At 38.6% G+C, this 19,430-nt stretch overlaps 9 protein-coding genes across 9 annotated transcripts; 4 read left to right on the forward strand and 5 right to left on the reverse strand.

Moving 5' to 3' along the window:
- Positions 1–2: 2 nt before the first annotated feature.
- BDF20DRAFT_823810 (Vps16, C-terminal region-domain-containing protein) lies at positions 3–2,691 on the reverse strand (the record flags this gene model as incomplete). Its single annotated transcript, XM_053077831.1, has 10 exons — positions 3–81; positions 166–227; positions 398–494; positions 565–734; positions 798–878; positions 945–1,147; positions 1,217–1,593; positions 1,680–1,933; positions 2,007–2,083; positions 2,154–2,691. 10 exons carry the CDS (start codon positions 2,689–2,691, stop codon positions 3–5), a joined length of 1,938 nt encoding a protein of 645 aa, XP_052934138.1.
- Positions 2,692–2,728: 37 nt separating this feature from the next.
- On the reverse strand, positions 2,729–3,492 carry BDF20DRAFT_882615 (uncharacterized protein). The gene is made up of 5 exons (XM_053081733.1): positions 3,471–3,492; positions 3,237–3,388; positions 3,060–3,166; positions 2,865–2,980; positions 2,729–2,748 (listed from the first exon to the last, which is right to left on the reverse strand). The coding sequence occupies exons 2-4, from the start codon at positions 3,268–3,270 to the stop codon at positions 2,963–2,965; spliced, it is 159 nt and encodes a 52-aa protein (XP_052934139.1). The 5' UTR covers positions 3,271–3,388; positions 3,471–3,492; the 3' UTR covers positions 2,729–2,748; positions 2,865–2,962.
- Positions 3,493–3,877: 385 nt separating this feature from the next.
- Positions 3,878–4,615, reverse strand: BDF20DRAFT_977873 (protein FAM72; the record flags this gene model as incomplete). The annotated part of the gene is made up of 3 exons (XM_053085094.1): positions 4,364–4,615; positions 4,208–4,282; positions 3,878–4,097 (listed from the first exon to the last, which is right to left on the reverse strand). Exons 1-3 carry the CDS (start codon positions 4,558–4,560, stop codon positions 3,878–3,880), a joined length of 492 nt encoding a protein of 163 aa, XP_052934140.1. The 5' UTR covers positions 4,561–4,615.
- Positions 4,616–5,952: 1,337 nt separating this feature from the next.
- BDF20DRAFT_793295 (zf-DHHC-domain-containing protein) lies at positions 5,953–6,914 on the reverse strand (the record flags this gene model as incomplete). Its single annotated transcript, XM_053076227.1, has 3 exons — positions 5,953–6,261; positions 6,343–6,624; positions 6,711–6,914. Coding segments are annotated over 3 exons (795 nt in total), but the record flags the coding sequence as incomplete, so codon positions are not given.
- An 836-nt stretch (positions 6,915–7,750) lies between these two features.
- On the forward strand, positions 7,751–8,672 carry BDF20DRAFT_654822 (uncharacterized protein). The gene is made up of 3 exons (XM_053075956.1): positions 7,751–8,046; positions 8,161–8,192; positions 8,277–8,672. The coding sequence occupies exons 1-3, from the start codon at positions 7,825–7,827 to the stop codon at positions 8,434–8,436; spliced, it is 414 nt and encodes a 137-aa protein (XP_052934142.1). The 5' UTR covers positions 7,751–7,824; the 3' UTR covers positions 8,437–8,672.
- Positions 8,476–9,329, forward strand: BDF20DRAFT_823429 (S-adenosyl-L-methionine-dependent methyltransferase; the record flags this gene model as incomplete). Its single annotated transcript, XM_053077791.1, has 4 exons — positions 8,476–8,727; positions 8,810–8,849; positions 8,917–9,052; positions 9,182–9,329. 4 exons carry the CDS (start codon positions 8,476–8,478, stop codon positions 9,327–9,329), a joined length of 576 nt encoding a protein of 191 aa, XP_052934143.1.
- A 485-nt stretch (positions 9,330–9,814) lies between these two features.
- On the reverse strand, positions 9,815–11,839 carry BDF20DRAFT_914919 (Metallo-dependent phosphatase-like protein; the record flags this gene model as incomplete). Its single annotated transcript, XM_053084248.1, has 8 exons — positions 9,815–9,877; positions 9,958–10,764; positions 10,878–11,005; positions 11,075–11,126; positions 11,197–11,364; positions 11,437–11,479; positions 11,556–11,682; positions 11,767–11,839. 8 exons carry the CDS (start codon positions 11,837–11,839, stop codon positions 9,815–9,817), a joined length of 1,461 nt encoding a protein of 486 aa, XP_052934144.1.
- Positions 11,840–12,059: 220 nt separating this feature from the next.
- Positions 12,060–15,693, forward strand: BDF20DRAFT_882624 (uncharacterized protein). The gene is made up of 6 exons (XM_053081734.1): positions 12,060–12,193; positions 12,262–13,028; positions 13,130–13,204; positions 13,287–14,957; positions 15,034–15,538; positions 15,608–15,693. Exons 2-5 carry the CDS (start codon positions 12,293–12,295, stop codon positions 15,513–15,515), a joined length of 2,964 nt encoding a protein of 987 aa, XP_052934145.1. The 5' UTR covers positions 12,060–12,193; positions 12,262–12,292; the 3' UTR covers positions 15,516–15,538; positions 15,608–15,693.
- Positions 15,694–15,858: 165 nt separating this feature from the next.
- Positions 15,859–19,100, forward strand: BDF20DRAFT_882626 (elongation factor 2; the record flags this gene model as incomplete). Its single annotated transcript, XM_053081735.1, has 4 exons — positions 15,859–16,148; positions 16,181–16,182; positions 16,441–16,968; positions 17,100–19,100. The coding sequence occupies exons 1-4, from the start codon at positions 16,145–16,147 to the stop codon at positions 19,098–19,100; spliced, it is 2,535 nt and encodes an 844-aa protein (XP_052934146.1). The 5' UTR covers positions 15,859–16,144.
- Between the last annotated feature and the right edge of the window lie 330 nt (positions 19,101–19,430).

The following is a 19,430-nucleotide window of genomic DNA, read 5'->3' on the forward strand; positions in this document are numbered from 1 at the left end:
CTTTATTTCGCAGTCAATTGTGCAAGGAGAGAATCTAATTCTTGAGCCACAACATGATTTGTACATTTTGCTCGCACTTCCCTATTGATTTTTAAGTAATAAAAGTACATAATAATAGGTTACAAATCATTTTTGTGACTAAGAAGGGTCAACTTTTGCGCTCACCTTAATGCTTCTGCGTCTTTGTTCAAATATGCTTGCTCTCCAGCTTCCTTGAACGCACCAATCTTGACAAATAGCATAGGTCTAACCGGCGGGTCGCATCGCAATATATATTTTGATGCCTCTTGGTACTGTCTAGCTTTGATACATTCTTCAACAAACGGCTAAAAATTACATATAATGAGCGCGAATGCACGCCTATTGATCTCATACCGTGAATGCGTTTCTGGTTTACCTCAATACCAATGGGTGACTTCTTGCTCTTGGCGAGCTTTTCCAAATTTTCCCAATCTCGGACCTCTACCAGTGCTCGAAGTTTTACCCACCAAAACCTGTATAACAGTATGCTCAAAGTTAACACATGACAAAAAAAAAAAAAAAAAAGCACATCTTTCAATTTACCTTTTATCTGGAACCTTGAAATCCGATCGTATTTTCGATGCTTTACCATGCTGGCCTAGTGTTGTACATTTGTAAATGGTCTCACTAACTGAAAGACCTGCGAATGATTGCTGGGTATCTTTTTCCAGAGCGATCTGGAACTGGAGCAACTTTATCGCCTCATCTACAGCCTAATAGACGGTTTATTGATGTTAATGTCAGATTTCAATTGATATTTGATGAAAATGAGCAACCTTTGCTTCAAAAACTTGATCCCTGTTATCGTTGTATGTCTTTCCTGCAATTTTAAGCTTCTTCATACGCTCGCTTATATCCTACACAAGTAAAGTAAAATGTTCTAAGTAAAGATATTGGAATTTAAAGTAATTTTAATGGCATACCATATCATTAAATGCTTCGGATAAGGTAATATTAGCAGTATCAATTCGTCTATCGTCCTGATAGTAAAAATCTTTCAGAAGCTCAATATCTTGCTCTTTACAATATACTTCAAGTAGGTTGCAAGCCATCGGCTTATTGTTGATCATTCTGAAAAATTCTCCCAGTGGTAATTTGCGTTTCAAATGAAATAGAACCAAATAAACTATAATATGGTTATGGTCAACTAAATTGTAATTCTTTCTATAATTCTCATTTAGCAAAAGAGGAATACCTAAGTCTGTATCACCGCTCTCTATAGCCTTGATCAAAGCTGTCTCGTCGTCCTGCATAGACATGAGTAGTGGAACCTGATCTGCAGCCCTAGGCTCGAACTCCAAAAGTCTTGTTGCCAGACGTGCCTGACCAGAATTATACGCCGTTTTGGCAATTACAGCATAGGATAATCCTGGTTTTTTAGCTAGTTTCTCTACAATCATTCTACAGAGGGTATCTTCATCCTCATTGGAAGATTTTATCTTTTCACAAGCCCAGTGTATTAGTATTCTGTCTGTGCGTAGATCGAGGTATTCAGCGATTCGTATAGCGAGCAAATGTAAGTTTCGATTCAACAGACGATCGATCAGGGCATCAGGACCAAGCCGTTTATACCTATCCATTAAAGAGGTGAATTGATATCTGAGGTAAGTAGACCAATTTGTTTTGCCTAGTTTAACTTTTTAAATTTAGCACTTAACTGTGTATAAGTGAGGGGTATACCGATATCATAATATCGAACAGCATTCAGCACGCGAATGCTTTGGGCCATATTAACAAAATTGTTTGCGTCATAATTCTCAAGAAAGCATTTACCAAAGGATGCAGCTTTCAAAAGTGTTCTCTGATAATGATGATTGAACTCAAATCCTGCAGCTTCTATACAGCTATCTACAGCATCAATAAGCTCTGCCTTTATGCTTCGAATATTTTCATCAGCTTTTGGACTTCTACGCTGTTAAGTTAGATCAAAATCATAGGTATGCTATTAGTTTGTGTAATATATGTTATCATCTTTGATAAGCTACCTCATAATGATCCAAGGCATCATATAACATAGCTGGGGGCTCTGTAGATCCTATCTTAAAGATATTTTCCGTAGATGCTTTTGATAGATAAATAGCTCTTGTTAACAATTTATGCAATCATTAGAGAACTTATACTGGTTGCATTACCTGGTACTTTTTGTAATAGCTCGCATTTCTCGTTGCTTATAATGCGTACACCATCGATCTCTGAAGCCAGGAATATTGGATCATCATAAGTATATTTGATCCAGTCTCCGAAAGGACCCACCATTAGTACAATCTTTTCCCAATAAAGTACTACAGAATCTGTACCGCACCACACCAACTGCTGAGGCGCAATTTTTGATTTTGTAGCATATTCTGACAGATTCTTTTGAAAATCTGTTGAGACAACCCATAACTTCCCATCTGAAGTGAATAAGGCCAAAAATTTGCCGTTGGGTGAAATGACCATCTTTGTAAATGGCCCTTGATTTAAATGCTGGTCAGTTACTTCTTTACTATCAACCACTAAAATCGTATTGCCTGTTGCAACCAGCGCTTCTACATGCCGGCTTAAAGTAAACTGCGGTGGCACTACCGTCCAGCTATGAATAGACTCTTCCAGTAGTTTCAATTCTGCCATAGCTTTTGGTTGAGGTTCCTCGAAATTCGTTATAGATATAAGTTGATGTCTGCCTGTCATGGCTACTAAACCCCCACCCCAAATTTGGCAGTCAACAATACCGTCGCTTTTGGCATCCTTATATAAACCGAAAGTTGAAATAGAACAAAACTCGCATTGTCAATGATCAGTTCCGCAACTTTATGATCTAAGAAGTATAGGCGTTTCAAAAGGTCTGAACGCTCGTTTCTCACCTTGCCAAGCGAAAACTGTGTGTAATTTCCACGCAAATCGTATAACCTTGCAGATCCATCATCTGTCACTATGACAAGTTGTTCCTGTTCTGTCCAGCCTAATGATACGATACGACCTTTATCCCACTTGAAGTTTAAAATTCGCTTTTTGAGTTGCATAAATTTATCAATCTAACACATTACACGCGCGCTTACCTGTATCTGTTGTAAAAGTTTGCCAGCATTTGTATACATGTATATTGTTGGCTTGATAGGCTGCTGTTTCTGAAGTAATAATACTTTCTTATCGTCTCGTATCATAGCTATGTGGAGAAATCTTAGCGTCATAAAGCAAATTTGACAACAATGTACTCTACGGTTTGCCCTTTTTACCTATTGGACCACCATACGGAGCACTAGCTATCATGAATTTCGAGAGGTCCGTTTGGTTCCATGATAATGAATAAATTTCTTGCTTCCTACCATATCAATGAAACTGTTAGCGTTGTTGAACGTTGTAAAGGAATCAGCATCGTTTGTTAAACCTGTAGAATCGATCCTAAATGATATAGCGACGTTTAGTCATAACTTGAAAGAACTACTAAACACTTTCCATTTTCTACTCACGTGGAGCTCTGTCCAGTCAGACGTTGGATTGGCCACCATTTCCCTACTTGCAATCACAGCAAAGAGAAATCGTCGAGTGTCCAAAATAAGTCAACCAATTTTCAAAGGGGAATTGCCGTATTTTATTTTACTGCAATTATGGAGTTCTTCTGATTGGCTGAAACTTTACGTTGCCTGATGTTGCCACAATGCTTTTTTTTTTTTTTTTTTTTTTTTTTTTTTCTTTTTGAGAGAGAGAGAAAGAGGCAGATGTTGTATCTTCAGCAGAAGAAGGTAAATATCATCAAGGTGTACCTTATTGTGAACATGGTTCATTAATAACGACACATACTGCGATTTTACAGATACATGCTTTTATTTAACAGCTACTTCATATCAGTAGCAAAACAACAACCAAAAATCTAATACTACCTACAAAGCTGCTCATATGAATGTTTATTGCCCCTAATAAAATCTTGATCCATTTCTGCACGAGGTAACTTACTCCAAACAAGAATACGCTTATCTTTATCTTGTCTCTCAGTGGGTTGACAAGCATTTGAGTGGAACATCCAAAAGTGGCCATTATTAGAGGCGTCTAAGCATTGAATACAAGGCGAAATGACGTGATACCCTATAACATTGCCACTACGATTATATAAGACAAATCATTTAATGCCGTGTTGAATTATCTTTTTTTTTTTTTTTTTTTGTTGTTGTTATTTAAGCTTGCTTTAGATGTGCGAACATTTTTTTACCATTGTAAGCAGGCAACATCACGAATTCTGCAGTGGCAAGACCTAGTAAGGTAGTCTTTATCCAAAATATGGATGCTATTGTTAACAACTTATGACGTTAAAGCTAAACCTTCTGTACTACTACTTTGCTACTCTATATAATCATACAAAACAAACCTTTGGGCAGGAGCATCTGTACTGTATAATTCTATAGAAGTGTCTGCTAAAAGAATAGCTTTCATACCTCGAGTGCAAACCATCGTAAGACAGTGTCTGCATGTCAGTTGATAAACAGGTTTTGAAGGCGATAATAGAGCCTCATTATTACTATTATTGGTTTGTTGGGCTATTGGTCTTGGAGTGACGAGACGCATATTATGAAGGCGTCTTGGATCTTGTGGCTGAGGGACGAGTGGGGGTACATCACGGTCATTCAGAAGTGCATTATTTTGAAAGCTGTTTTGCATACTATGTAATCTGTCAAGGGCTCGGTTATATCTATCTGACTGATTACTGAACCTACGTAGTGGTACTGTATCTAAGTCTTGCGCTTCATTGTTGTTGCTGGATATAATGATATTCCCATTGCTGCGATCAGTACCAGCATTCACAAGCTGTTGCTGTCGACGTGAATGACTAGGTAATCTGACACGAGTATAATTAGGTCTTACTGCAGGTTGAAGAAGTCTGTCGGCTGGCGTTATCGTCATTTGTGGGAGTTTTATTCAGTAACAATTGTGTCTATAGCCCGTATAGATAAGAATATATATAGTAAACAGGAAGTGGAGTAAACAAAAACGCACAACTGCATCTCAATTTCGAATATAATATATATTCTGTTTGTTAAGTTACAATATCATTTTAATGATAACGCATTAGAAAAAGAGCTTAAAATTTCTTATTAATGGCGAATTGATTTAATATGAGTCTACCTCCGAGCTGATGTATATAATTAAAGCCAAGTACGATTAAATAGAAACTAACCCGTCAAGGTTGTTATTCATGGTAACGCAATTTAATGATAAAAATGTGCATAGAGATAATTGACATTGTTGCACTGTGATTTTTGTTTCTGTTTCCTATGTAGGGCATAAAAGCAGTACTAAAATGAATTATACAGCAGACCACTTGACAGGCAGGGTATTGCTGTCGACACTGATTGAAGGTATATAGCGAACAATAAGTTGGGTTTACACCAGATGCAATGTTAGAGGAGAAGGGGAAAGGATATTAGAGAGGGATATATACAAATAAATGAGAAGCGTTTTTGAAAATTTGTGCTTAAGTAAATGATGAGTATTGGCGGATTTATACACATAGTTGTAGGATGATGATGCAATGACAGTAGGTGAGCTTTGTTTGATAATGAGGAAATGTTTGGTTAATCACCGATGTTCTATTATTTCTTTTAGTTCGAACTTTCTTATGGATTTTGAGGTGCCAAAGGGGTCTACGTCATGTGGATCATCTATCAAGGTAGTTGCGTTGGTTGAAAATGTTATGATGGACTCTTCCGGTAAGCTGGTATGGTAGCCTTTATACGTTTTATCCAGCAGGGAAGTGACGCTCCCTGTAGATTTTGATTTTGCTACCGTTGACGTGGGTGCTGCAATGATTGACATTTGTGCATCCTCTATTGTATATGGCACATCTGTAAGTAGGGTTGATGGAGGTCTGTTCAAACAAGTAGACGATGAGTATTGCCCGTTTACGGTATCATTGATAAAAATGCCATTATGGTCAACATTGTCATATTTCTGAAATTTATCATCATCGATCGAAAATTCGAAACCGTTTCCTGTTGTAGGTTGTGGTATGAGCCAAAATATTGGTCGTTTACCTAACACGGCCGTAAGATTCTTGTAAATTCCTCGATTATACGGATATTTTATATTCTTTACAGACTCCATTCTTTTGATGGTTAGTGACCTTCCTTTTTCCCAAGCCTCTATTGTTGTGGTATTGGTTGAGATATAGAAAATGTGATAACAACTTAGTGCGCCGACACCCAAGATGGCAGATGCAGTTATCATCAAGTTGATGGACATAAACACTATTTCTGTTATGTCCAATTGCTTTGATTCCTATTGCGGAAAGTAAAAAAAGTATCGGTAAGGCATAAGCAGAACGACTGTTTTCGTACAACTGTTGCATACAAATTGCGAGCTTCTTGTTAATTGAGCTAATCTACAAGCCAACAAGGTGAAAATGTAAACAGCACTGATATTTATATAGATGAGGAGGCGTATAAAATGGCCGTAATTCGCAAATCCAATACAGTTGTTGACCCACGGACAATGATGATCCATTTTTAAAACGCACCTTCCACACCTCGAACAATGATGGCTTCTCGGTGGTTTGAAATTCTTGCAGGTTCTGCAAAATCTTGGAGTATGCGTTGACTTTTTGACTTCAATATATGCTTGCTGTCGCGGCATCTATGGATGGGATTTCATTGTTTTAGTCAGTCTATCTATAAAGAAACACTCATCAAAAGGAAAAAAGGTGTTCTTCACATGATTACCCAATTATTTGGCACTCTTCCAGGGTCTGTTGTACATGTCAAAAAGTAGTTGATAACAATCATTAAAAGAAAACTGTTCAGAGAAAGAGTTATTATAATGGAGCGGGTGTTTATTGGGCCAATATAAGGCCATATAACAAAAAACTGTGATGTAAAAGCTGTGAATAGAACGATTATCGTTACTGATGCGATAGTAAGGCATCCTTTTATTGTTGTGCTTTTTATTTTGCTCATGCCGGTTTAAGGTACTTTGTGTATTGGTGACCCTGTGGTGACGCTCAGATTGCTGTCACCTCTAGTTTGTTCTAAAGTGCGCAAAAGTGAAAAATTGAGCAAAAGAAAATTGTTAGCAACAAAACAAAGGAATGTTAAAAAAGTGTTCGGAAAAAAAAAAAGCAATAGTTTATTGTTAAGGTGAAGTAGGGGGAACAGCATTTTTTGCTTTTTTCATTGCTGCCAGAAACAAAACTGTTCTGCACATTTGTATCTTTTTGTATTACTTTGGTATCACGAGGATGAAGCACTTTTATGGCCTGTTATTGCTTTGCTTGTACACCCCGCCTTCTCTCCTCGTTTTATCAGCAATTAACATGATATTGACTGCCATCTCTCTTACTACTTTTTTCTTATTGTATTCGTAGAATACTTTAGGCCTTATCATTGAAGTGATAATCTACCGATACATAGACAAAAACTGATTTTGTTACATTTTTGAAGAAATACTTTTAGAGAGAACATTGAGTGGATACGATACTTCAAATGCAAGCGTGGAACAACAGTAAGTTTGTCAAACTATGTATCTGTGCGCTTGAAAAGTCTAGAATTGGAGAATTCTGCGCGTCAGAAATTGATTAAGAATAGGAATAAAAATGGCGAACTTAACTTCCACAAGGTGTAAGCGTGCACTTTTGAAGAACTCTAACACCTCCAATAAAGGCGTTCATCTTTTTTAATATTCTTACCCTTTCCTTTCCACATTATAACCACTGCCATCCTTGTAGTTTCTTTTTCCCTTTTTTTTTTTTTTTTTTTTTTTTTTTGTCAAAGAAGAAGGAGTAACAAACGAGATAGATATACAATAAAATTTACATTAAGATAGCCTGTATATTACACGATGGGAGCTAAATTTTCTGTCAATCAAAATAAGAAAGATCCTGATCGACTTCTTAAACGCAAATACCAACATGCCGTACAGCAGCCAAGCACCTTACCACAATCTGATGCAATTAAAGATTTAAAAGACGACAGTTCTCGTCGAACGTTATCCATAGGCTCTTTGGACTCCAGATCATTACCTTATGGAACACTAAAAGGTGAAGATGATAGAATGAATGCTGTAGGTATAATCAAGCAATTTTGAATACATTATGATTTGGAGGATAGTTTGAAAGGTATACTAAAGAAAACTTCCCCCCCCCGCCCACACCCACATGCAAACGATGACATGTAGAACCAATTTGCATTAAAAGCTTTATTTGAAGGGTAAATCAATAGACAATCTGTTAACTCTACACGTATATGAAGGAGAGACCTGTGCTGACAAAAAGTATAATGATTCTGCAATAGGAATTTTCTGAAAACGGTAGGCGAAAATATTGATTTCGCATCCACCTCTACAAAAGTTTTGGATATAGGATGTGGGGCCGGCGGTTGGATCATGGTAAGCAATTGTAGCCTTTTTCGTTTGTACTCTTCTGTTGCTTGTGCAGTATTAGATCATCTGTAATAATTTTTGCATGTGAAATATATAATTTTTAAACAGGACATGGCTACTGAATATCCTGCAGCCGAGTTTGTCGGCATTGACAAGGTTCTTCTGTTCCCTCAAACCATTCGCCCCGCCAATGTCACGTTCAAGCAGATAGATGTTACCCATGGTCTCCCTTTTGAGGACAATACATTTGACTTTGTCCATATTCGGCTATTTTTATTGGCTTTCAACAGAGAACAATGGGTGGCGTGTCTACAGGAGATCCGCCGTGTTACCAAGCCTGGAGGATATGTTCAATTAATGGAGGTTGAAATGATTGTAAGTCAATATAAGCATTGATTCGTAAATTTCATAAATGTGTGGCTGATTCGGTACATTTATCCATCAGGACGACGGTGACGAAGTGGTTCGCGAATTTGCATCACAGGGTAGGAAGAAATGAAATGGGTGAACAATAGTGTGCGAGTGGGTTTAAACATATTATCGTTTTCATAGTTGAGAGAATGATGAACCTTAATGATCAGGATCCTAGGCTTTGTGAGAAGCTTGGAGAGTTATTGTCCAAGAATGGATTCACCCCAGTGGAAGAAGTAAAAAGGTCCGTTCCTTTAGGTAAAAATACTCATTTCACGTGTTGCAGTCCTTTTGATGATGACATACGTGCTCTTTTACTAATGTAGCCAAACTATTCTCTTTGCCACATCTCTGTAAAAGATAATCATCCTTTGTCTGATGAGTTTATGTTTATTCTTAATATCAGTTTTGATACGTGTAAGCCACTTGTTATTGGCATCTACCATTTGACAACTGAAGAGCAATATCAAACTCTCAAGCATAAGTGGCTTGAAAGCAGAAGGAAATCATCAAACTCCACTTGGTTTGCTGCTGTAGGACGAAATCCAGCCTGATTGTCCTATCCAACAATCGAGGACTCATAGACTTTTCTTATACCAGCACTATTGTGTTCATTTTCGTGAAGGCATAGCATGAATAGCCCTTTAGTGTCAAAAAATTGTAAAACTATTAGACCTAGATACTATCTTTCACAGGTTCATATAGCAGATAGCTGGTCTATCCAACCGTGAGAAGAAGGTAATAATATTTGTACGTCTAAAACAATGGTTTGTCACAAGGACACCAAAATAAAATATTGAAGTAATTGCCAGCAATCATTGGGGCAACTGCTTTGAGTAAGAAGGTATTCAGCATAAAGATATACGTAACATGTATTAGTTTCTTATTTGGGTAATGAGACATGTAAGAAAAAAAGAAGTACAGAGAAATCAAATAGATGAATAGTGTTTAATTTTACAAAAAGGGCTGCTAATGGATTACAATAAACAAAATGGCAACGATGGTATTGGGAGGATTTCCCCCTGCTGTTTTTGCTCTATCACATGCCTAATAAACCGCTAAACTGGCTGGCATATTGCATTGGTTTGACTGAAGGATGCGGCTACATGTAATAAAAAGATGTTAATATGAGGATGAAGATGCTAAAGACCGTTTGAAAACAAAGGTTCGGTTTGTCCTTACCACTGCAGAGAAAGTAACGTAATCCTTCTTCAAATCAGGTGTAATATTGATTAATGCACCCTTATTACCCACTGTGTCGCAATAATTAGGTGCTGAGAAGACAGTGACACATTGACCGTCATGTTCTATCACGTAACCTTCTTCCTTTACTTCATGACTACGGATGACCATATCTAAATCATTGGTCTCCAAGAAATTCTTCGTAACGTCGGGACCGAATTGAATACCTACACCACGCTTGCTAGGTGATCGTCCCATTTCAGCTTGGGGATCAGACCAAAGAAGTTCACACATTAAACCTTCACTACCAGGTTGACCTTGACCGATACGATCAATCTTACGGATTTCGTCTAGCGTCACATTGTCGCGAGAGAACAGACCACCATGAGTAACAAAGATCTTATTTTGAATCAAGTGAGATAGGGGTAGATAATTGAAGGTTTCGGAAAACAAATTGAACATCATTTCGCTGAATTTAGCCTTCACTTCACCTTCGAAACCATAGACTTTGTTCATATTGTCCGTTTCATGATTACCACGTGCTAAAAAGAGATGGTTGGGATAAAGCCACTTGAAAGCAAAGAGAGTGAGGATGACCTCCACAGAAAAGGAGCCGCGATCAACAAAGTCACCGTTGAAAAGATACGCGTGCTTTTCAGAGGGATAACCGTTCATTTCAAAAATATGAATAAAGTCATAAAATTGGCCATGAACATCACCACAAACAGTGAGTTTACCGTCTGCAGGAATGTCAACATCAATTAAAGAAGGTTGTTCAAGCATATATTTTCGAATCGCCAAAATGATCTATAAGTGTCGAAATAACATGATACGACCAAGTAGAGAATCGTCAATGAGCATAAGTTGTTTCCCAAAGCATATAGGTGGAATTGCTGACAGTTTCCAAATTTGCTGCTTACCATAAAAGCATACTTTTTATGAATTTTCTTTTGATTTTTGAATCGGTCAATCATAGCATCAATGAAATCGCGATCGATCATCTTTGTCTCGTCATTAATTCTGGGCCCATCATACGTAGTGTCAACAGCTGCAGCATTTATAATTCAATCAGTTCAATCCGGGATATTATCTATTTCACAGAAGAATAGATACTTACTCATCGCATCGAGATCTAATGAATCGGCAACACTCTTCTTTTGATCTTCACTCTACAACGTGCGCGAACCAGCAATAAGCTTCCAGACTTATTTAACCTTCTTCCTTACTGCACTCTCTTACCTTGATGGCTTTCTCAAACTCAATTCTTCTTACAATCTTGGCACATTCGTCCAATTTAGCCTTAGCGTCTTTATCATTAGGTGCACGTTTTGAAACAATTTTTAAATCTTTCAGAGCTTCTTTGAATTTGCCGAGTGCCATATTGGCTGAGGCACGGCGATAATTTGCCTAAACGAAGCTGGGTATAAGTTCCTTTTTGAATTCAAAAGAAAATAAGCATAGTATATATTGGAGATGTACCTTTGTGAAGTTTGGATCTTTCTCCAAAGCTGTGTTGGCATCACTGACAAATAGGTCAGCACACATGGAGTATGAAAAAGGGGGGAAAGAGTAAAGTAGAAAGAAGTGAAGGGCTTTACCTGATGGCATAACCGTATGATTCCACTTTAAGATGGCAGAAGGCACGGTTGGTGTAATATGAAGCTACTTCAGGATTCAGTTTGATCGCCTCAGTATATTTTTCTATAGCAGCAGAGAAATTCTTTTCTAGGAACAGAATGATAGGAGTAACAAAAGCAAGAGATTCAGTATTATTTGTAAAGTAAGACAGAATACAACAATAGTAAGTACCTTTGAAATGAACATTTGCTTCATTTTTAATGGCTTCAGCTTTGGCTTTTATCTCGTCTGTAGTGGCTGTCATGAGTGGAAATCGATTGTCCAACCGGAAAGACTTTTTAAAAAAAAAAAAAAAGAAAGGGGTCAACAGCCATAAGAAAAAGCTTGAGAAAATCCCGAATGTACTTGTAGATCGCCCAATGAAAATGCACATGTGTATGACCATAAAACAAATTAAAAAATTACAGGTAAAAAGTGCGTGGCCCAAGAAAACAATATACTCAGGGAACAAGCACCGTGTATTTTTCTTCCGTTTTTTTTTTTCTTCTTCTGCTTTTTCGTCCTTCTTCCTTTCTTACTTCTTTTCATCGTTTATAACAATCCTTTTTTTCTTACCTCTTCTTTTCTCTGAAGGATTCCCTTGTTGTAGCTGAATTGAGTAACTTATTTTTCTGAGAATGAGTGCCCCGATGAACAGTGGAAAAACTAACCAGTTCATAATTTTAGTAAAAGAAAACCAAACAAAACTCCAAGAAAGATGACTGTTCCAGGTGATGTTAGCTCTCTGAATCTGAAGGAGCAAAATTCAAGTGTCAGTGAAGACTCCAAACCTCAGTTGCATAAGCAAGAAGTGATCATGATGGAAGACAGAACAAGAGAAGAGGAGCAAAACAAAAAGGAAGAACCGGCAAAAGAAGACGAGACTGAAGAAGCACTAGTACAACAACAGCAACAGCTGCATCAACAACAGCAGCAACAACCAAAGTCTTCTTCTTTGAATAATGGCGTAAACTACCCTAGAAGAGACTATAATAATAAGAAAAGAAACTTTGCACCAAACAACCGTTATAACCACAATAACTACAATGCGAGAAGAACAAATAATAATAGATACTATAGCAATAATAATTTATCGCGTTATCATAATAGCAATGATGGTAATGTCGATAATGTGCCACCTAATTATCCCTATTTTTACTACTATCCTCCTCCAAACATGTACTATCAACCTATGCCATTGCATCAGCACCAATACCCACCCCATCCATCCCAACTAACACCAACAACAAGAAGAAGTTATAGTGACCACAGTAATTTCAAATACTTTAGAAATGAACAAAAAGATCAGTTAAAAGTTGTTGAACACGATCTCGATGAGGACAACGACAGTGATACGCGTGATGATGACGATTTGGAGATCATTGTACATGACGAAAGCTTGACAAATAATCATCAAACCAAGAAATTGTCATCTCCTAATTTGAATGAAGCCAGTAAAGACATTATTTTATAAAAAAAAAAGCGCGCATCATTACATATGATTAACCTTTTCTTTTTTTTTTTTTTTTTTTTTTTTTTTTTTTTTTTGCTTCAGATAAATTCTTTGATTTGAAAAAGCAACTAGAATATTACTTTTCAAGGCAGAATTTAGTGAATGATAGTTACCTAGGTGAGAGAGGAAAAGAAAATTTGAGCGTTCAACTTGTAACACCGAACTAATGACACACTATCATACTGATTCATTGTATCAGTCTCTCAAATGGATGAAGATTCATACGTTCCCATTACCGTTATTGCTAACTTTAAACGCGTTCGGGAACATACCAATGGAGATATGGACCTAATTGTGAAGACTTTGAGAGAACTATCGACTGTAACTGTGAATGATTCAGGTACCAAAGTGAAACCTAACGCTTCATTACAACCGAAACGAAATACCGTCATTTTTAGGGATGTACCTGATTGCACTGAGGATGAAATGAATCAGTTATTGAAAGATTTGAACTCCCCAACTGTTCAATTGATGAAAAAAGATTTTGGTAATATGTGGTATTTTACTTTCGAAACTGAAGAAGACGCGTTGAAATTGCTGACACTCGTTCGAGGCAAGGATTTCAAAGATCAGCCAATTGCTGCTAGAATGAAGTCAGAGCCCGTTATCAGAGTGTACGTTACCCTAGCCTCATCTATCTATCCCAAAGGTTGCAGAATTCTAAACTTTATTTCTTATAGACAAACACGTACAGTTAGTCAGTCAGATATCAACCCATTAAATAATGCTAAAGATGACCCCATATTACTAAATCAACATGCTTACCCTCCCATCATCGACCCTCAGTACCCTTATAACCAATATTCTTTCCATCAGATGCAACCACACAAAAGACACTTTTCTCCACGACGGCAACAATATCAATCGTCTTATCCAAGATATGATAATAATATGCCACCCAACAACAATAGAATCTATGAGCGTGGTGGCTTCCAATATAGAAATAAACACTCACAAATGCCTTATGATGGTTCAAGAAATACTTCTGCACGTATTAGATACAATCACAGTAACAACAATAACCCTAAATATACGTCCAAAGAAGATAGTCAACAGCAGCAAGAACAGCAAGAGCAGAACTCGTCACCGTCTCCCTCATTACCATCGCCGATACACGCTAGTAGTTCTTACTCTGAACGTCGCCCCTATAGCCCACGCTATAACAACAACAACAATTACAAATACAACAATAGAGGTTTTAACAACAACAGTAAGAAATACGACAATGATCAGAGACAGCCATTCCGACCACCACGTGCAGTGGATACTGCGGACCGCTCGGCAAACAAAGATGAAGACAAACGTTCCTCGCCATTATTTAAAACGCAGTCCATCGGCGTTCCAACGGCCCTTTCCCCATTAGAGGAACCTCTGCGACAACCAGCAGAGGGTGAGATACGTCAAGACGCTCAGCAAAAGAAGGAGTCGCTGAAAAATGAAGACGAGAAAGATAATTCTGGATCCATTCAGCAAGCTGTTGCAATGAAAGAGGTGCAACCCGAATCAGTCAAAAAGCAGCAGCAACAACAACAAGCGACACTGAAGTCGAATGAGTCTGCTGAGCAAAAGGAGGAGAAACTACAAGTAAAATTACCGCAGCAACAACCACTCGACGAACCACCTACTACCGATATGAATGTTAACAAGAGTAATAAGAATAACATTAAATCGGATAGTGTTCATCGCAGAAGTAGCAATAGCACCTCCACAAGCGGACCATCCGTTTCGCATAGCAACAGGAATGAAGCTATCAATGACAATCCTAACCGAAGAAAAAGATTTGGTAAATACAGTAAATACAAAAATGAGAACAAGCGCCAAGAAGATGAGGCAGAGGAAGAAATGAGAAAAAAGCAACCACAGCTGGAAGGTAAGCTTTGAATTGATGAAGAAGTTTCCTTCATAGACTGTTTCCTTTATTCACTGTTTCGTGCTTATTCTGTTAGTTGATTTACAACCTGCTCATTTCCCTCCTTTACCAAATCAGCAGCCCAGTTACGATGACTCTGCTGTTGCTGCAGTCATGGTCAAGACTACACCATCTCCCCGTCAAGGCATTCGAACGGATACAAGATCTGCTGCCGACGTTGTTAAGGCTAGTATGAACAATAACAGTACACAGGTAGAAAAAGAGTGTGTAGCAAAACAGGATAAGCCATATAAAAAAGAACAGCAGGAGTATCCACAGCCAGTGAAGGAGAGCAGTGCTAATGTAATCAAAATACAGCAAAAGCAGTCTGACAAAAAAGATGCAGTTGCCTCTGAAGTGAAGAATAGTAGTCATCGTAAGGAGATGGACGAAAGGAAAAACATGGATAATAGCAGGAAGAGTGATGCTGTGAGTTCCTCGGAAAGTCCTGTAACTCTTCCAAAGGAACTAGAAATGAAAGCTTCATTCAGTTGGGCAGATATGTTGAAAAAGAAATAAAAAATTTTCTTTGCACATACAATCTAAAGATAACTTGTTATAAGAAAAATGCTTTTTGAATGAAGGCAACTTATGCGTGTATGAATACTTAATGTTTATCAACAATGAAGGCAATTTTTGTTTCTCGTTATGAATTGTACAAAAAGCTGCTGAAGTTTTTGCAAGAATGAGTTATGATTCGGTCTTCTATAATAGGAAGCGTATTACCAGTACAGAGTCCATTTTTGATGGAATTTAAAGATCCTGTCGTAGCAAGTACACTGTCATACCCACAAGGTCGGCAGTAAACGAAGAGCTATTTGGGTTGCTTTTTTTTTTTTTTTCTTTTTTTTTTACATTCGTAGATCAAACAGCAGTGACATATTGCGGCCATTTGACATAAAACGTACGAAAAGCAATACTGTCTCTGAACCAGGCATTGTCGTAAACTTGAATCGAAAACGAAAACGATAGACAGACTTTTTTTCACATTGTTTCTCTTTAGGCGCATTGTTTCGAGGGACATGCACTAACATTTTAGAAGCCCGAAATTTCTGTTGTTGCTGTGGATCGCTGTGGAGATTGACAAAATATTACACCCACGCTGGCGACAGAATGTGAAATTCTTCCCTTCACTTTAACACTCGAAAATGGGTATGCATCATACTATATCTAGCATCCATCCATTGACAACAGCCCTTATAAAGCTACATGACGATGGATATAGATACATTGCTCAACTTTTGTTATTATGGATACAGATAAACTAACAGGAACACTTATTCTTTTTATATCACCAATTGACATCCTTTACATTACTTTCAATGACATGTAGTTGTAAGTACTTAAATGTCCATCAGTGGCATGAACAGACATTAATATTACAGACATTTGTGAAGTTTGCACTGGTACTGAATGCTTCTTCTTTTTCCCTAACAACTATTAGAATTTCACAATCGAAGAGATCCGTGGTTTGATGGACAAGGTTACCAATGTCCGTAACATGTCCGTCATTGCTCACGTCGATCACGGTAAGTCTACCTTGTCCGATTCCTTGGTCTCCAAGGCCGGTATTATTTCCTCCGGTCGTGCTGGTGAAGCCCGTTTCATGGATACCCGTAAGGATGAACAGGAACGTGGTATTACCATCAAGTCTACTGCCATTTCCATGTATTTCAAGTTGGAAAATGAGGAAGATATCAAGGAAATTAAGGGTCAAAAGACCGACGGTGCTGCTTTCTTGATCAACTTGATCGATTCTCCCGGTCACGTCGATTTCTCTTCTGAAGTTACCGCTGCCCTTCGTGTTACTGATGGTGCTCTCGTTGTTGTCGATTGCATTGATGGTGTCTGTGTCCAAACTGAAACCGTCTTGCGTCAAGCTTTGAACGAACGTATCAAGCCTGTTGTCTGTCTTAACAAGATGGATCGTGCTCTTCTTGAACTTCAATTGGATAAGGAAGAACTCTACAACGTATGTGTTTGAACTAATAGAATTAGAGTTATTTGATAGAGAGTGTGGGATAGAATGAAGAATTTTTGGGCCGGAATATCCTCTAGAGGGAAAGTCGCTTACCACCTTTCAATTATACATCCTTTATATAGTCTTTCGCTCGTACCATTGAATCTATTAACGTTATTATCTCCACCTACGTTGATGAAGCTCTCGGTGATTGTCAAGTCTATCCTGAAAAGGGTACCGTTGCTTTCGCCTCCGGTCTCCACGGTTGGGGTTTCACTCTTCGTCAATTCGCTATCCGTTATGCTAAGAAGTTCGGTGTCGATAAGGAAAAGATGATGAACAAGCTTTGGGGTGAAAACTACTTTAACCCTAAGACCAAGAAATGGACCACCAAGAGCACTGATGCCAGCGGTGCTCAACTCGAACGTGCCTTCAACATGTTCGTTTTGGACCCTATCTACCGTCTTTTCGATTCCATCATGAACTTCAAGAAGGACCAAACCAAGGTTCTCTTGGAAAAGTTGGAAATCACTCTTGCTTCTGATGAAAAGGATTTGGAAGGTAAGGCCCTCCTCAAGGTCGTCATGCGTAAGTTCTTGCCTGCTGGTGATGCTCTTTTGGAAATGATCTGTATCCATCTTCCTTCCCCTGTCACCTCTCAAGCCTATCGTGTTGGTCACCTTTACGAAGGTCCTGCTGACGATGAATGTGCTGTCGGTATCCGTAACTGTGATCCTAACGGTCCTCTTATGCTCTACGTTTCCAAGATGGTTCCTACCTCTGATAAGGGTCGTTTCTATGCTTTCGGTCGTGTCTTCTCTGGTACCGTCCGTGCTGGTATGAAGGTCCGTATTCAAGGCCCCAACTACCTTCCTGGTAGCAAGAACGATCTTTCCGTCAAGTCTATTCAACGTACCGTTCTTATGATGGGTCGTAACGTTGAAGCTATTGAAGACTGTCCTGCTGGTAACATTATCGGTCTTGTTGGTGTTGATCAATTCTTGGTCAAGACCGGTACCATTACTACTTCTGAAGTTGCTCACAACATGAAGGTCATGAAGTTCTCTGTCTCTCCTGTCGTCCAAGTTGCTGTCGAAGTCAAGAACGCCAACGATCTTCCCAAGCTCGTTGAAGGTCTTAAGCGTCTTGCCAAGTCCGATCCTTGTGTCTTGACCTACACTTCCGACTCTGGTGAACACATTGTTGCCGGTGCTGGTGAACTTCACTTGGAAATTTGTTTGAAGGATCTTGAAGAAGATCACGCTCAAGTCCCCATCAAGACTGGTGACCCCGTCGTCCAATACCGTGAAACTGTCACTGCCGAATCCAGCATTGACTGTCTTTCCAAGTCTCCCAACAAGCACAACCGTATCTACATGCGTGCTGTTCCCATGAACGACGAATTGGCTGATGAAATTGAAGAAGGTAAGATCTCTGCCAAGGATGATTTCAAGGCTCGTGCTCGTATCCTCGCCGACAAATATGAATGGGATGTTTCTGAAGCTCGTAAGATCTGGTGTTTCGGTCCCGACGGTACTGGTCCCAACGTTATGGTTGATATCACTAAGCAAGTCCAATACCTCAATGAAATCAAGGATTCTTGTGTTGCTGCTTTCCAATGGGCTACCAAGGAAGGCCCTATTGCTGACGAAAACCTCCGTGGTTGTCGTTTCAACATTCTTGATGTCACTCTTCACGCTGATGCTATCCATCGTGGTGGTGGTCAAATCATTCCTACTTGTCGTCGTGTTGTTTACGCTTCCGTTCTTACTGCCTCTCCTGGTATCCAAGAACCCGTTTACCTCGTCGAAATCCAATGTCCTGACTCTGCTATCGGTGGTATCTACTCTTGTCTTAACAGACGTCGTGGTCAAGTCTTCTCTGAAGAACAAAAGCCTGGTACTCCTATGATGAACGTCAAGGCTTACTTGCCCGTTAACGAATCTTTCGGTTTCACTGCTGATCTTCGTGCTGCCACTGGTGGTCAAGCCTTCCCTCAAGCTGTCTTCGATCACTGGCAACTCATGTCCGGTGACCCATTGGAAGCCGGTAACAAGGTCTACGATATTATTCGTGCCGTTCGTAAGAGAAAGGGTCTTACTGAAGATATTCCTGGTCTTGATAAGTACTATGATAAGCTTTAATTGAATTAAAACTTTCTATTTGTCATTTCTACAATTACTGCCGCATTAATTCTTTGTATTTTTTTCGTTCTGTTTTCTTGACACCAATAAAATATATTACGAGACCATTTTCGATCCAAGTATAAACTTCCTTTGTTATACAACAATCTGTTGCAGTTTTTTTTCTGTTACCATTTTTGACGTGGATCTATCCCTTGTCGAACTTATCTCTGATCAATTACATATTGTATGTTATCATGAGCGATCAACAAGCCCTTAGATTTATTAAACTATCATTTAACGCATAATATGCCAAAAGAGTTTAGCTCAACCCAGAAGCTGGATGCATGG

The sequence above is a fragment of the Mycotypha africana genome, assembly GCF_025528875.1.
Source record: "Mycotypha africana strain NRRL 2978 chromosome Unknown BDF20scaffold_8, whole genome shotgun sequence".
Lineage (NCBI taxonomy): Eukaryota > Fungi > Mucoromycota > Mucoromycetes > Mucorales > Mycotyphaceae > Mycotypha > Mycotypha africana.